Here is a 14,234-nt window from a genome sequence, read left to right as displayed (position 1 = left end):
TTTAGCTTTCCTTATCTGTGAAGCTCTTTGATCTGACCTTCAAATCTGAATGATAGCTTGCTGGATAAAGTACTCTTCGGTTGTAGGTTCTTGGCATTCATCACTTTGAATATTTCTTGCCACTCCCTTCTGGCCTGCCAAGTTTCTGTTGAGAAATCAGCTGACAGTCGTATGGGTACTCCCTTATAGGTAACTGAGTTTCTTTCTCTTGCTGCTTTTAAGATTCTCTCTTTGTCTTTTGCTCTTGGCATTTTATTTATGATGTGTCTTGGTGTGGTCCTCTTTGGATTCCTTTTGTTTGGGGTTCTCCGCGCTTCCTGGACCTATAAGTCTATTTCTTTCACCAGGTGGGGGAAGTTTTCTGTCATTATTTCTTCAAATAGGTTTTCAATATCTTGCTCTCTCTCATCTTCTGGTACCCCTATAATTCTGATGTTGGTACGTTTGAAGCTGTCCCAGAGGCTCCTTACACTATCTTCATATTTTTGGGTTCTTTTTTCATTTTGCTTTTCCGGTTGGGTGTTTCTCGCTTCTTCGCATTTCAAATCTTTGACTTGATTCTTGCGCTCCTCTGGTCTGCTGTTGGGAGTCTGTATAATATTCTTTATTTCAGTCAGTGTATGCTTACTTTCTAGATGGTCCTTTATCACACCATCGAGGGTCTCATTAGATTTCCTGTACATCTCATCAAGTTTATCGACAGCCTCTAGAAGCCTCTTGAGAGACCTCAAAAGTGTGGTTCTGAACTCAATATCCTCCCTTGATAGTTTTGTCCTGTTTCTTTGTCTCCGCATTTTTAATGCTTTTTTGGTGCACCCCCTAGTGGTCTTTGTTCACAGTCTTGTTGTAGTTAAGCCTTGATTGTTGTAGTTAATACTAGAGGGATTTGACCTCCAGGCTGACTGGCTGTGAAAATCAGCTGTGTCTGCAGTGGGAAAACTTCTGTCCTCTGGAGAGGTGCTAATCTAGCCTTTGCCTGAGGGTATCCGGCAAATGGCTCTGCGCAGGGCTTGGGCAGGGCAAGGCTGGTTGCACGGGATCAACAGGGCGGGCAGAGGGAGCAGTTATGGCTGCTCTCAGTCCTGTTCCCAGAGGCTCTGCTTCTCAGAACCCCAGCAACCGCTGCAAACCTCGGAGAGAAAGCTGCCCTCACGTTCCCACCGATGCCAGACAATCCCGCTTCTCCCGTTTGAGTCTGAGTCCCTAGAGACTTGCCCGGATCTTGAGGTCAGAGTCTGAGACTCCCTCCCAATTGAAAACCACAACTGCGCCCTCAGCCACCAGCCCGCTCCACGCGCACCTCTGTACCTTTGTATTTTCCACACTGCGCCTCCTCTGAGCCTGGTATGCTGTTCTCTTTCCTTCTAGTTGAAGAATCTCTCCTCAGCCAGCCTTCCTGTGGTTCTGGGTGATGTCCGTTCCATCTTTTAGTTGTATTTTTGAAGTGGTTGTTCGAGGCAGCAAACTCCGGTGTTTACCTATGCCGCCATATTGGTTTTTGTCCCGGGAGCCCTTTTTAGTTGAAGCCTATCGATGTTATTGTTTTGTAGCCACTAGCAAAAATTCCAGAGGAGGAATAACCCTAGACATGATATTAGGAGGTGATTTTATCACGGCTCAGAAGCAAATGTATATGCCCAAAGAGGCACTTATTAAAGTAAACAGTTGTGCAGTAAATGCCTGGAAATCCCTACCTTATACAGTACGAAAAACAATCACCCTTACAGAGGTTAAACAGAAGGGCGAGGAACCGTATCAGGATTTTCTTTCTCGCCTCATACAGGCAGTCAGCAGCTGCCCTTTCACTGCAACAGGATTTGTTTTTTGTTTTGTTTTGTTTGTTTATTTATTTATTTTTTACATTCCCTTGACCGTAATTGAACCTGGGACCCTTGAGTCTGAAGGCTGACCCTCTATCCACTGAGCCAAACCGGTTAGGGCTTGGTTTTTGTTTTGTTTTTTACTGAATGTATTGGGGTGACATCGGTTAATAAAATTAGACAGGTTTCAGGTACACAATTCTACAATTCATCTATACAGAGAGAACTCTCTAGTTTAAAAAGAGATTATTCTTAATTCTCCCCTTTCTACTTTGAAGGCAAGATGAAATGATGCATCTCTTGGTGGCATGACTGAGGGAAACCTTTTCTCTGACTCAAATTTACCCCTACATGTAGGGATCCTGGCTCTAGGTAAATGCCTACTAGGTTACATAACATATTTACTGTCGGGAGCCGGTCCATCCTTGCTGCTTGACACAGTCGCTGCAGGGAAGAAACATCTGCACAGCATATGTTTCAAGGGACCTGGCGTATATGGCATACTGTTCTTAATATGTTTGCTCCCCTTCTTGGCGCTATGTGTTTTAACCAAGGTCACCTCTCCGAGAAAGGTTGTTTCTCCAGGTGGGGATTTTCCCCTGAAGTTAGGGAGGGAATAAAACCCCTTAACTAAGTGCCAGGCGGGTAGTTAATCACTTTAACTAAGAACAATCATGTTTAAGCTACATAATCTTTACTCCCTGGAATGGAGATAAGAAACGCCCTAACCTTTGGAATAGAAATTGACAGGATTAAAATCAACTGGTATAAATACAGATGTAACAAGACAACAGGAGACAGAACCTAGACACAGCACCTAGCGAGAGAACGTAGGGAGAGAACATGGCAAAAGATCCTGGACAGAACCTGGCTACAGATCTTGGCTGGAGAACCTAGACAGGACATGGCAAGAGAACCTAACCAGAACTTCGCTGGAGATCCTGGCTAGAGATCCTGGCTAGGCTGCTGATCAACTGAAGGCTGTCTCCGTGTCATTCCTTCATCGCCGACTCCGTCCACACCTTTGAGGACCCCTGGACCCGCTGGGGTTGGACCCCAGCAATTTACAGTGACTATGACTTTAAAATATCATTCTGGGAATGTTAATGAAAGTGTGATGGGGGCATGGAGACTACTTACAGGACCAGACTGCCTTATCTAATGTTGGCTAGAACATGAAGAGTCTCAGGGCAGATTCAATGTCATAGCCATAAAGGAATGTTACAAATGATGTGCTTACACCAGCTGTCCTGGCTCTCCCTTAAGTGCACCCCTCCCTCAGTTCAAGTATAACCATGAGCGTCCCCAGCACCCCAGGTGGGCAAGAATGTGTAGGGTACAGTCCACTGGGGAACGTCTACCTTTCTGCTGGCCCTGCTTCCAAATGGGGAAGTGGGGGTCAGGGAAGGCATCAATACAAGCTGTTCACTTTCCCTGACTTCATTACTTCATGGGAAGTCATTCTCTAGAAGTACACTGGGGCTCTGTTCTGCACTTTTAAACACTTGACCTCACAAATTCTCCACCGAGCAGATATGAAAACTAAGCCAGAAGTTTAGCTGCATCTCCTGAGTCATACTGAAATCACAGAAGAACCTGGATTAGTGCTGTATATTTCCTTTTCTTTGTTTTTAACAAGATTGTATCTGATATCCAAAGTAATGCATATGCATTGTAGAGACAGAAAATGTACAGAGAATAAAATAATAAAATAACAATCACCCAGAATCCCAGAACCCAGAGATACCACTATTAACATTTTGGTAGATTTTTCTCCCCATTCCTTCATCTATAGATCTATCTACAACCATCTCTTTTGTAATCCTGAGCTCATACAGAATTATTTTATAATCTCCTTTTGTGTGTGTCTGTTGTAGGTACTATCTGATTTTGTACCATTAAAAATAATATTGTGAGGAGAGTTTTTGGCAGATACATCTTCGTATATTTGAGCTAATTTCTCAAAGTGAAGTTGCTGAGTTAAAGGTTGTCACATTTCTACTATTTGGATAAATAGTAATAACATGCCTTCCAGAGTGTTGGCCATTTTACACACCTATTAACTATATATAAGACTACCTGTTTACCTGCCTCCTCTGCACTAAATAGTATTTTAAACACAAAACAAAACTTTCCCAATTTGATTTCTGGCAGGTGTAGTTCCTCATTTTATTTATTTATTTTTTTAAATATATTTTATTGATTTTTTACAGAGAGGAAGGGAGAGAGATAGAGAGTTAGAAACATCGATGAGAGAGAAACATCGATCAGCTGCCTCCTGCACATCTCCTACTGGGGATGTGCCCGCAACCCAGGTACATGCCCTTGACCGGAATCGAACCTGAGACCTTTCAGTCCGCAAGCCGACGCTCTATCCACTGAACCAAACCGGTTTCGGAGTTCCTCATTTTAATTGGTACAGAATTATTGGTGATTTATTTGTCTTCCTTTGTGAAAAGCCTGTTCATGTCCTTTGTTGTGCCTACATTTCTCCACCAGCAGCAGAGCCTACTAGGCCAAGCCTGGTTTTGTACAGAATACTGGATGACTAGGAGTGGCAATCGGTCCACACTGATGAGAAGATGCCTTTCCCACACTTTTGGCCCTGGGAAGCCCCAAGGCTCTGCCAGAGGAATGACTTTTCGCTTGTGGGTGAGTGCTGAGGGCCCTTAGTAAACACTTGGTTTAATTTTGTCGGCTGAAACTCAGAGCGAAGGCAAAGTCACCCCCTGAGGGCAGACCCAGTCAAGAGATTGGACGCCACTCAGTCTGACTTTCCCGCCCAGTGTTAAGGGGATGGATCTCATGATGTCACCAGGAATTCAAGGCCCACCCAGATGTGATGTAACTTCCTGTAATTCAAGTATATAATAAACTGCTTCCGGTTCTCTCTCTCTCTCTCTCTCTCTCTCTCTCTCTCTCTCTCTCCCTCTCTCCCTCCCTCCCTCCCTCCCTCCACAAGAGGGCAGATGCCACACCCAGCCCAAGCTTTTAATCTAATTTTGTGTCTGTCCAATTCATTTTTCTTTAATCCCAGAAGTGCCTCCTAATTTATACGAACCGGTTCACGTCTCTCTGTCCGTGCAGAATGCGGAGAAGAGACCCCAGCCCCCCACTATAGGTGAGAATAGCTCATCTCACACCATGGACTGTCTGTACCTGGGTCACGTCTCACCGCACAGCCAGGTACAAAAATGATGCCATTTTGAAATAAAAGTTTCAAAAGTGGCCAAGGAGGCCTTATCTGGAAATGACCATTCAGTTAAGTAAGTGCAAGTCCCCAGGTAACCAAGAATGAAAAACATCCATTGTGACTGGGAGGACTTTGATAATGGACATCATTGGCCTATGCAACTGGAAATGCTGTGCTAGTACAGACTATTCACACCTTGATCAAGCACTCCATGTGGGCAAAGCCAAGCTTTATACTTGGAGAAGGGTGAGGAATGATATAAAAAGCTTCTTGCCCTGGCTGGTTTGGCTCAGCAGTTAGAGCATCAGCCTATGGACCGACAGGTCATGGGTTTAATTCCCAGCTAAGGGCATGTACCTCGGTTGCAGGTGCCCCAGCCAGGGTGCATGTGGGAAGCAACCAATTGATGTGTCTCTCTCACGTGGATGACTCTGGATGTTTCTCTCTCTTTCTTTTTCCCCTTCCCTCCCTTCCTCTCTCTCTAGAAATCAATGGAAAAAATATTCTTGCATGAGGATTAACAAAAAAAAGCTTCTGTACCATCTATCTGGAGACACACACACACACATACGTACACATGCATGCAATCTGCTTGCATGTACATGCATTTAAAATTATTAAGAAAAAAACCTAAAGGGAATGACATGACCAAAGCAAATTATTCATTTTATATTTCTTCCTGTCTTTTCCCAAAAATAATTTCAGTCTGCCTAAAAGCAAATTGATACAGTAACATCCATGTGGCTTACTCCTGTGATGAACCTGTGATAGGCACTCGAAGACTGCCTTCCTGAAGTTTGCAGGCAAAAGGAAAACTGCTTCTTAAATCCATTGGAAAGGCTTTATGTGCTTTAATTACATCCATGAAGAACCAGAAACTTGGGATGAGAAACCTCCAGATCTTTAATCTTATAATTATAGTCCAAGTATATTGCACTTGAAAACCACTTATGACTTCTTAAATTTCTAGTTATGATTTATTTTTTAAATGCCTGTTCTTTACTGAAAGACCTCTAACATTTGGAAAGAGAAAAATTGAAAATAAAAATAATAAATCTTACATTTTATTTTTATGATTATTTAAATCAAAGGCCACTCAAATGGTATCTATAATAAAAGCATAATATGCAAATCGACCAAACGCCTGAACAGTGGAACGACCGTCCGGACAACCTTCCGGACGGAGTCAGGGCTGCAAGGGCTGAGCCCCTGGCATGAATTTCGTGCATCGGGCCTCTAGTGCTTTTATAAGATATGTTTATGATGTTTTGATACTGTATTTCATAATTTGGTTATTGGATTTAAAATTTGGCATTTTAAAGGACCATAAAGTAGTAAGTAAATTTCTTAAAATGTGCAATTGAGATATCATGTAATGGTACACCTGAAATTCAGTTTCTAGTTAAACAGACTTTGTTTTATCTGGTCATCCACAATAGTGTATTGAGGTTCTAGTGTGGTGTGAGACAAAATAAATATAGATCAGTGACGGCGAACCTTTGAGCTTGGCATGTCAGCATTTTGAAAAACCCTAACTTAACTCTGGTGCCGTGTCACATATAGAAATTTTTTGATATTTGTAACCATAGTAAAACAAAGATTTATATTTTTGATATTTATTTTATATATTTAAATGCCATTTAACAAAGAAAAATCAACCAAAAAAATGAGTTTGCGTGTCACCTCTGACACGTGTGTCATAGGTTCGCCATCACTGATATAGATGAAGAATATTTGACTTACCTCTGTGTGGGACATCAATTAGTAAAAGAAAATATTCTGAGAATAAGACATAAATAAGGATGAGGAATTATTTAAGGAATGTTCATTATATTAGCTTATAGTACAAACAAACTAGAAGAGTGAGGAGAGAAGTAGTGGGGAAGAAGTATCCAGCAGGTAATTAGTGGAGGATCTAGGAAATCAGGTTCTCAGGGCGGAAATGTGAGAGAGGATGTAGTAATCCTGGCTTGCAAGCATAATCAGGTAACCCTGATTATAAATATTTGCCCCTTTACCATAGTTTAGCTCAAGTTAATTTTCTGCTTCTGCTCTTCGTTGCCCATTCACTTCACAAATACGTATTGAGATTTTGCATATGCCAAGTACCTTTCTGGGAGATGAGAATTCAGCAGTCAACAAGACAGTCAAAATCCTGCCAAACGTCTTTAAACTGTAGCCTATATTTTCTCCTTCCACTTTCACACCACCCTCTCAGTGTTTATGCCCTGCACCCTGATTTCTTTTCCCATCATCATGATAAAAGAGCTCTCTAAAAATCAGTGGCTTTCTAATCATTGTATCTAGGGCTCCATTCTTATCTTCCCTGGACGCTGTACTATTGAATAGCATCTGATTTCCATAACATGTTTTTTTAAGTCTTGGCTTCTTTGGGTTCTGTGATGTGCCACTAGCATGATTCGCCTCCTACAACTGTTACTTCCTCTTCCCTAACTCCTTCTCTTACCACCTAAATATTGGCATTCCCTCAAATTCTGCACTCAGCTCATTTCCATTTCCTCTCTCTCAAATCTTTTCACTTGACAATTTCTCATGGCTTGAATCTTTGGCTCCAGTTAGAAGTATCCTCAATCTATATTCCCAGACCCAACCCTCACCTAAACTCTAATCTCACATTTCAAATTAATGTGCTGGAAGCTTCCATCTGGGCATCTGGGCATGATACCAGCACAATCTGTTTAAAACTAAAGTCAGTGCTTATACCACACAGGGTTCTCAACTACAAACAACAGAAACCCACTCTGGCTAACTGCAGCAGAAAATGAATTCACTGGGAAGATATCAGGTGGTCACTGGGTCGATAGGGAATGCAGAGGACCAAGCATGGAAAATGGGCAGGAATCCAGGCATCTAGGGCATGGAGAGCACCGCTGAGTTCACCCCACAGGAGGTGCCTTTTGAGGATGCTGCTCTGGAGCTGGCTGGCCCTCTTCATTCCGCTAACCCCCCCCTCGCCCCCCATGATCACTGCTCATCTTCAATTTTTCAGCTACCTAGAATTGGTCCCTAATTGGTAGTTAGACTGGGCTAGGGCTTCCAGTTGGTCAAAGTCATGTGCCTGAGCCCCAGCTGCCAGAGATGACCTCTGATTTCCTTCAGCTTCCCACGAAAGGAAAGGGGGCCTGACACAGGCCAACAAAAATAATGGCAATTAACCACTATATTTTCTCTTCTTTATCACCTCATTTATTTAAGTTCCTATTTGCATTTAATGTTGCCATCATTCTCGTCATCACTGGGAGTTGCACCTGGATAACCTCCTTCCTCTCTCTTAGCTTCTGAGGCAGCCCGTCATCCAGGTCTGCAAGGGTTTTGTTTGTTGTTCATTTATTTGTTGTTTTCCTTCAATTCTCTTCTTCTTGGACCTTCTGCAACTATCACTTCACTGCAGCAGCCTCCTACCTGCATTTCCTATTTCCAGTGTCTCTTCCAAGTTATCCACCCGTAGGTTAATTTTTCTGCAGCAACATTTTGATAATATCACTTGTTGCTAAAATTACATTGTTGATAGCTGTCTCAGCCTGGCATTCAAAGATCCCCACAATAGAATTCCAGTGATATTAAGGGGCAAACTAGTGCAGTGGAAAGAGCTTGTATACTCTTGGGACTCATTTTCCTGGTTTTAAAAAATGGAGATTAAAAAAGCATACCTCCTAGGGCATTTTTAAGTCAGCTCTTTAAAATTTGGAAGGGTATTGTACTTAGGTTGCAACATCAACTCACAGATGCTTGTAATGGACAATATTCAATTACAGACCTGTCTGGTTCAAAACCTTAAGTAAGGTTGTCATGATTGTGGTTTTAACACAGGCAGGTTGGGATTAGCATGCTACATGTTTGGGGGCTAAATGGCAATCTATTCACCATTTTTAGCCTTGTTTCTAATTTCAAACAGCTGACTTAAAAATGACCTTTTGGAAATATTTTGTTTGCAAATAGAGAGCTTCCAATGTTATTAATTTTTAGAGTTGAATTTCCCTGATTGGCTGCTTTCCATTACAACATGGCTATTCAGAAGTATTTCCCTGTAGAATTTCAATTTTGTGAGAAGCTGCTATGAATTCCTTGTGGGGAAATAGTATATAGTTATGGTGGACAGATGAAAATGATCGGTTCTTATTTTTAAGGCTTGCCCTGTTAGGTTAGGTGGCTCAGGAGGTGGCGCAAGAAATAGAGTCCAGTGAATCAGAAAAGAAAGGAAAGGAAAGTTTATTCTGCGTCCCCGGGAGACCCACGTACCCCCAAAGACAGGGCACGTGGATTCACGCCAACATGGAGGAGGGCGCTTTTTTTATACTGCGGTTGGGTGAGGGGCGGGGACATGAGCTGAGGTATGAAATCCCAAACGAAGCCTGTTTGGTGATTTCCAGAGGATAGATTTCAGTCTCACAAGCTCTTGCCAAGAATTTACACGCAGCACTGCTAAGGTCAGTAAGTGTGGAAAGCCTTAGGCGAAAGATAACAATCTTGCCAAGATTGGTAAAAACAGTTATTTTAAATCAGTGTCTATAGATACAGTTTGTGGGTGAGTGTGTGAATTAATATGCATGGCAACATATTTGTTTTGCATCTTTAATGGTATTTAAAAATTAACAGATGTTTGTGATGTTAAAATAATATAAAAGGGAAACCCCCTGTATCTCTTCCTGCCTTTCCCTTCCCCCACTTAATTTCATTTCCCAGAGGCAACTACTTAAAAAAACAAAACAAAAAAAACAAAAACAAACAAAATTTTGGAGTATATCCTCTCACACATTTTGTTTGTTTCTCTTGCAGTAATTTAAAACTTATCCCTAGACATTTTTTTTATGGTTAGGAGGAGCTAGAACAACATTGCCATTTAGCCTCTTACAGATTTTGGAACTTTTTCATACACTGCTTATGTTAAACATAGAATAAAAACAAAGAACCCTTTTTTTAAAAAAATATATTTTATTGATTTTTTACAGAGAGGAAGGGAGAGGGATAGAGAGTTAGAAACATCGATGAGAGAGAAACATCGATCAGCTGCCTCCTGCATACCCGCTACTGGGGATGTGCCTGCAACCAAGGTACATGCCCTCGACCAGAATCAAGCCTGGGACCCTTCAGTCCACAGACTGACGCTCTATCCACTGAGCCAAACCGGTTAGGGCAAAGAACCCTTTTTTTACTTTTGTAAAAATAAAAGCAACTGAGACAGGCAGATTTATTATGACGTTAATGAAACACGCTCCATGAGTCTCTTCCAAGGCTCTAGGAAAGTTTGTCTTTCCACTATAATCTCACTTACACATAAGTTATTGCTGGCTGTCTTCATTTAGCAATAGGTTCCAGGAATAATTCGATGACCCTGACATCTTGTCATGGAGGTAAGGACTAGAGGTTATAATGTGATATGACTATATGGCTGCCACTGGAAGTATGTGGGTAGTGTGGTAGAAACAAGGATTGAAACATGAGCCAGAAGCTAGTCTAGGGGAAAATATATATATATATATATATATATATATATATATATATAATTGTAAGTGGAAATTTTTGTTCTCATTGATGTCAAACCACAATGGAAATTCTCTCCTGTCAGGAATATACTTAATAATGCAATGCGTATAATTTAAAATTCACCATATATTTTATTTCTTTTCCTTTTTTAAAAAATGGGAATCACCTGAAATAGAATTAATCAGAATTTCTACAGCAATACTACAACCTGTACTATATGTGAGAAGTGATTTTTTTATGCATCCCAGCTATCAGCAATAAAAACAAATTGATCAACCATGCCAGAAACTAAAAACTAAAATATATTTTTATCCTATTAAAAGTTATTTTAAAAACCACTATCATATTCATAGTACTTTAAAAAACAAACAAGTTTTGGGTACAAAACCTGTCATATAACAGTGTCCCAGCAAAGGATATCTATTAAGAGAAAAAAATCATCATATTAAGAGGTAATCAAAGAGAATGCAAATTCCTATTCTTTTACTTGACAGAGTGTTATATGTGGAAACAGAAGAGCAATTGTCAGGATCAAGGCCTTCTTAAATATTAAATGGTTAGACTTAGAAACTTAGAGGAATGAAAATGTCTATAGCAGGGGAAACTTTGGGTAAATAATTTAATTTTGAAGGAGGAAACTTTAGAAACCATTTTGTCTGTAATTTGAATTTATCTTGGCTGCCTTATGGCCAGTCTCCACATAATACGGTTTTCAGAAGACACACAGGTCTGATATCCAAAAAAGAAATGAAAAGTAATTTAGATTTTTAGGGAAGATTTTAAAAGAAGCATCAAAAAGGGGAAAGTATACTGCAAGACAGTAACAAAATGTGTTGTTGTTTTTTTAATGTTGGTTTTTAATTGATTTTAGGGAGAGAGAGGAAGGGAGAAACAGATTTACTGTTCCACTTATTCATGCATTCATTGGCTGGTTTTTGCATGTGCCCTGACTGGGGATAGAACTCACAACCTTGATGTATTGGGACAATGTTCTAACCAGGGAGCAACAAAATGTTTAACAGTCCTTTCGACCATCTAATTCCTCTCAGTCCCTCTCATTATGGCAGTTGCTACCTCTTATTTCTCATTTCCATTCTTCATTCTGTTTCTCTCTCCTGCAACGCTCTCTAGAACAGCGGTTCTCAACCTGTGGGTCGCGACCCCTTTGGGGGTCAAAGGACCCTTTCACAGGGGTCGCCTAAGACCATCGGAAAACACATAATTACATATTGTTTTTGCGATTAATCACTATGCTTTAATTATGTTCAATTTGTAACAATGAAAATACATCCTGCTTATCAGATATTTACATTACAATTCATAACAGTAGCAAAATTACAGTTATGAAGTAGCAACGAAAATAATTTTATGGTTGGGGGTCACCACAACATGAGGAATTGTATTGAAGGGTCACGGCATTAGGAAGGGTGAGAACCACTGCTCTAGAATGACTCTTATTCTCCCCTTTCTAACTCAGTTCTTTATTATTGTATAGATCAATTTAGTTCCTGAGCACCTTAAGTTCTCCTCTTATTACTCTGATCCACATATACAAGTCCCCGGAGGGACTTTGGAAACTAGAGGAAGATCTTTGGAAGGTTGAAGAATAGGGGTGGGTGGGGGAAGGAGGAGGAAGATAAAGGCTATGTATACTTAAGAAATTTTGGTTATGAGACCAGTCCTCCCATTTGTAAATGAATAAAGTGAGGCCCAAATAAGTTCAGTGACTTTATCTTCACCTATTGAGTCACATGGAGTTGGGCCTAAAACTCAGTCTTACTTCATTTCAACCCTTTGTCATATATATAGTTCCCTAGTAGGCAATTAATCCTATCATCTGCTCTATGAGGTCCCTTTACATCCCTTGTGGAAAGAACACCAGGAGTTAAGAAGCCGGGGTTCTTGCTCTGCTTCTACCAGGCTCCATGTCCTTGGGCAGTCATGTCCTTTCTAAGGCTCAGCGTCCAACTTAAAGGGGAGGCAGGTTGAACTCTTGGGTCCTGTCCAGCACTAACGTTCTTTGCTTCTGGTTGTCTTGGGTCCTGTGGCTGTAGCAGTGGTGGCCTTGAGTGAGTCAAGAAGACTTGCTCCTATTTGTCCTTCACCCAACTGGGGCAGAGGGTGAACTGGGGGAAGAAGGGATCCTTTCCAGCACGTGGTTGCCTCTTCCGTGTCCTAGCAGTATAAACAGGGTGACCATCTCCTGGTAGGCGGGGGGCTCCAGACTTGGACTCCCCAGGGGCTGCAAAGCCCCTCCACGCTCCAGAAGATCCCACGTCAGAGGCCCCTCCTTACCCCCACCCATGCGCAACGAGCTTTCAGACCCAAGTCCCAGGTCCGCAGCAAGCCCACTGCGCAAGCGCAGCCACCAGTCCCGCGCGAGGTGGGAGGAATCCCAGGCCGAGGCAAGGTGAGAAGGAAGGGTCGCCAAGACCCCGCCTCCGTGTCGTCACGTGGGGGGCGAGTCGGAAACGTGACGGCGTGCCGCGGGGCCGGGCCCCTGCTGCCACCGAGGCGGACCGACGGACGGACGACGAGGGCGGGGGCTGGGAGCCTTAGCCGGGCGACTGAAAGAGCGAGCGGGTCAGGCTCAGCGTCGGCCACTCTCTCCGTCCGCTGAATGAAGTGCCCGCCCCGCTGAGCCCGGAGCCCGGCGCTTTCCCCCGCAAGATGGACGGTTTCGCCGGCAGCCTCGGTGAGTACGGCTGGGAAATCCTCCCTGGGCTGCCCCGGCTGGAAACTTCGTTGCCTCTCCAGACAGCCCAGGCCCTGCTCTCCACCCTGCCCCTCGGGATGGCGGTGGTTCCACTGCACATGTTCCCCTCGAGGCTGCCGCCCCTCCGCTGGCTGCGGTGGACTCGGAACCCCTCCCCCCTGCCCAGCGCTCCTCGGTAGGACCCCGCTTTCCTCCCAGCGCCCCTCGGTGCCTGGCCCTCCTCTCCCCAAAGCGGGAACCCCTCCTCTCCGAGAGGCCCCGAGAGCTGGTACGCCCTTCCCCATACACTCAGGGCTCCCCCCACACAGACCCTTTTTCGAGGTATAACATTCCTCCCTTTTTTCCACACACTGAACTCTCGGAGTCGGGACACCCCTTACCCACGCAGAACCCCCCTTTTTAGTGTAGGGACCCCCCCGTTTCTTCTCAGGAAAGAGGCACCCCCAAACCCCCCGGCTTCGCTTCGACTTTCGGAGACTTCTTGCATCTTTCAGTAGCTGACAACTTCCCCTCACTTCTCTGAACATTTTGCAGCGGTGGAGAGAACCAGAAACACCGAAGCATCACTTGTTTAATACAGAGAAGGAAGAGGTGGCATCGGTGTTGGGGGACCCTCTTTAAGAGGAACGAAAGCAGGATTTTTTTTTTTTCTGGCTTTGCCAGCATGTTGGGGAGACGTAATCCTGCCCGGTGAATGCATAGGAAAGGGGGCCTTTGTCAGGGGAAGAAAGGATTCTCCATTTTTGGAGTCTGCTGTCTTTGTGGAATGGAGAAAGGGAAGAGGTTATGAAGTAGGCTCAAGTATCCTTTGTGTCCCCTTTCACCCAAATAAAGGTAGCAAATTTTGTAACTGGCTCCGGGAACCAGAACTTGAGGCTGGTACTCGGGGGCCCTCTAACCTGTGTCTGGAATTCCTGTTCTTCGAGGCCACCGGAATCTGGTTACTGTAAAGATTGAGCTCGATTGTGGTGATGGTGAGAGAAACCGTCTCTGCTCTGGC

At 43.2% G+C, this 14,234-nt stretch overlaps 1 protein-coding gene across 7 annotated transcripts in view; it reads left to right on the top strand.

Moving 5' to 3' along the window:
* The first annotated feature begins 12,985 nt into the window (after positions 1-12,985).
* EML4 (echinoderm microtubule associated protein like 4) overlaps positions 12,986-14,234 on the top strand; it is a 157,258-nt gene continuing 156,009 nt past the window's right edge. For 3 of the 7 annotated variants that reach the window (XM_023747411.1, XM_014447866.1, XM_023747423.1), the window contains exon 1: positions 12,986-13,213. In XM_023747411.1, coding sequence (XP_023603179.1) covers positions 13,189-13,213 — 25 coding nt within the window. In that variant the 5' untranslated portion in view covers positions 12,986-13,188. The remainder of the gene's footprint in view (positions 13,214-14,234) is intronic. The other 4 variants (XM_023747419.1, XM_014447870.2, XM_006083421.2 and 1 more) reach the window with 3 other exon arrangements.

This window comes from Myotis lucifugus, unplaced genomic scaffold (genome assembly GCF_000147115.1).
Source record: "Myotis lucifugus unplaced genomic scaffold, Myoluc2.0 scaffold_6, whole genome shotgun sequence".
Lineage (NCBI taxonomy): Eukaryota > Metazoa > Chordata > Mammalia > Chiroptera > Vespertilionidae > Myotis > Myotis lucifugus.
This window is presented reverse-complemented; position numbering and strand designations above follow the sequence as displayed.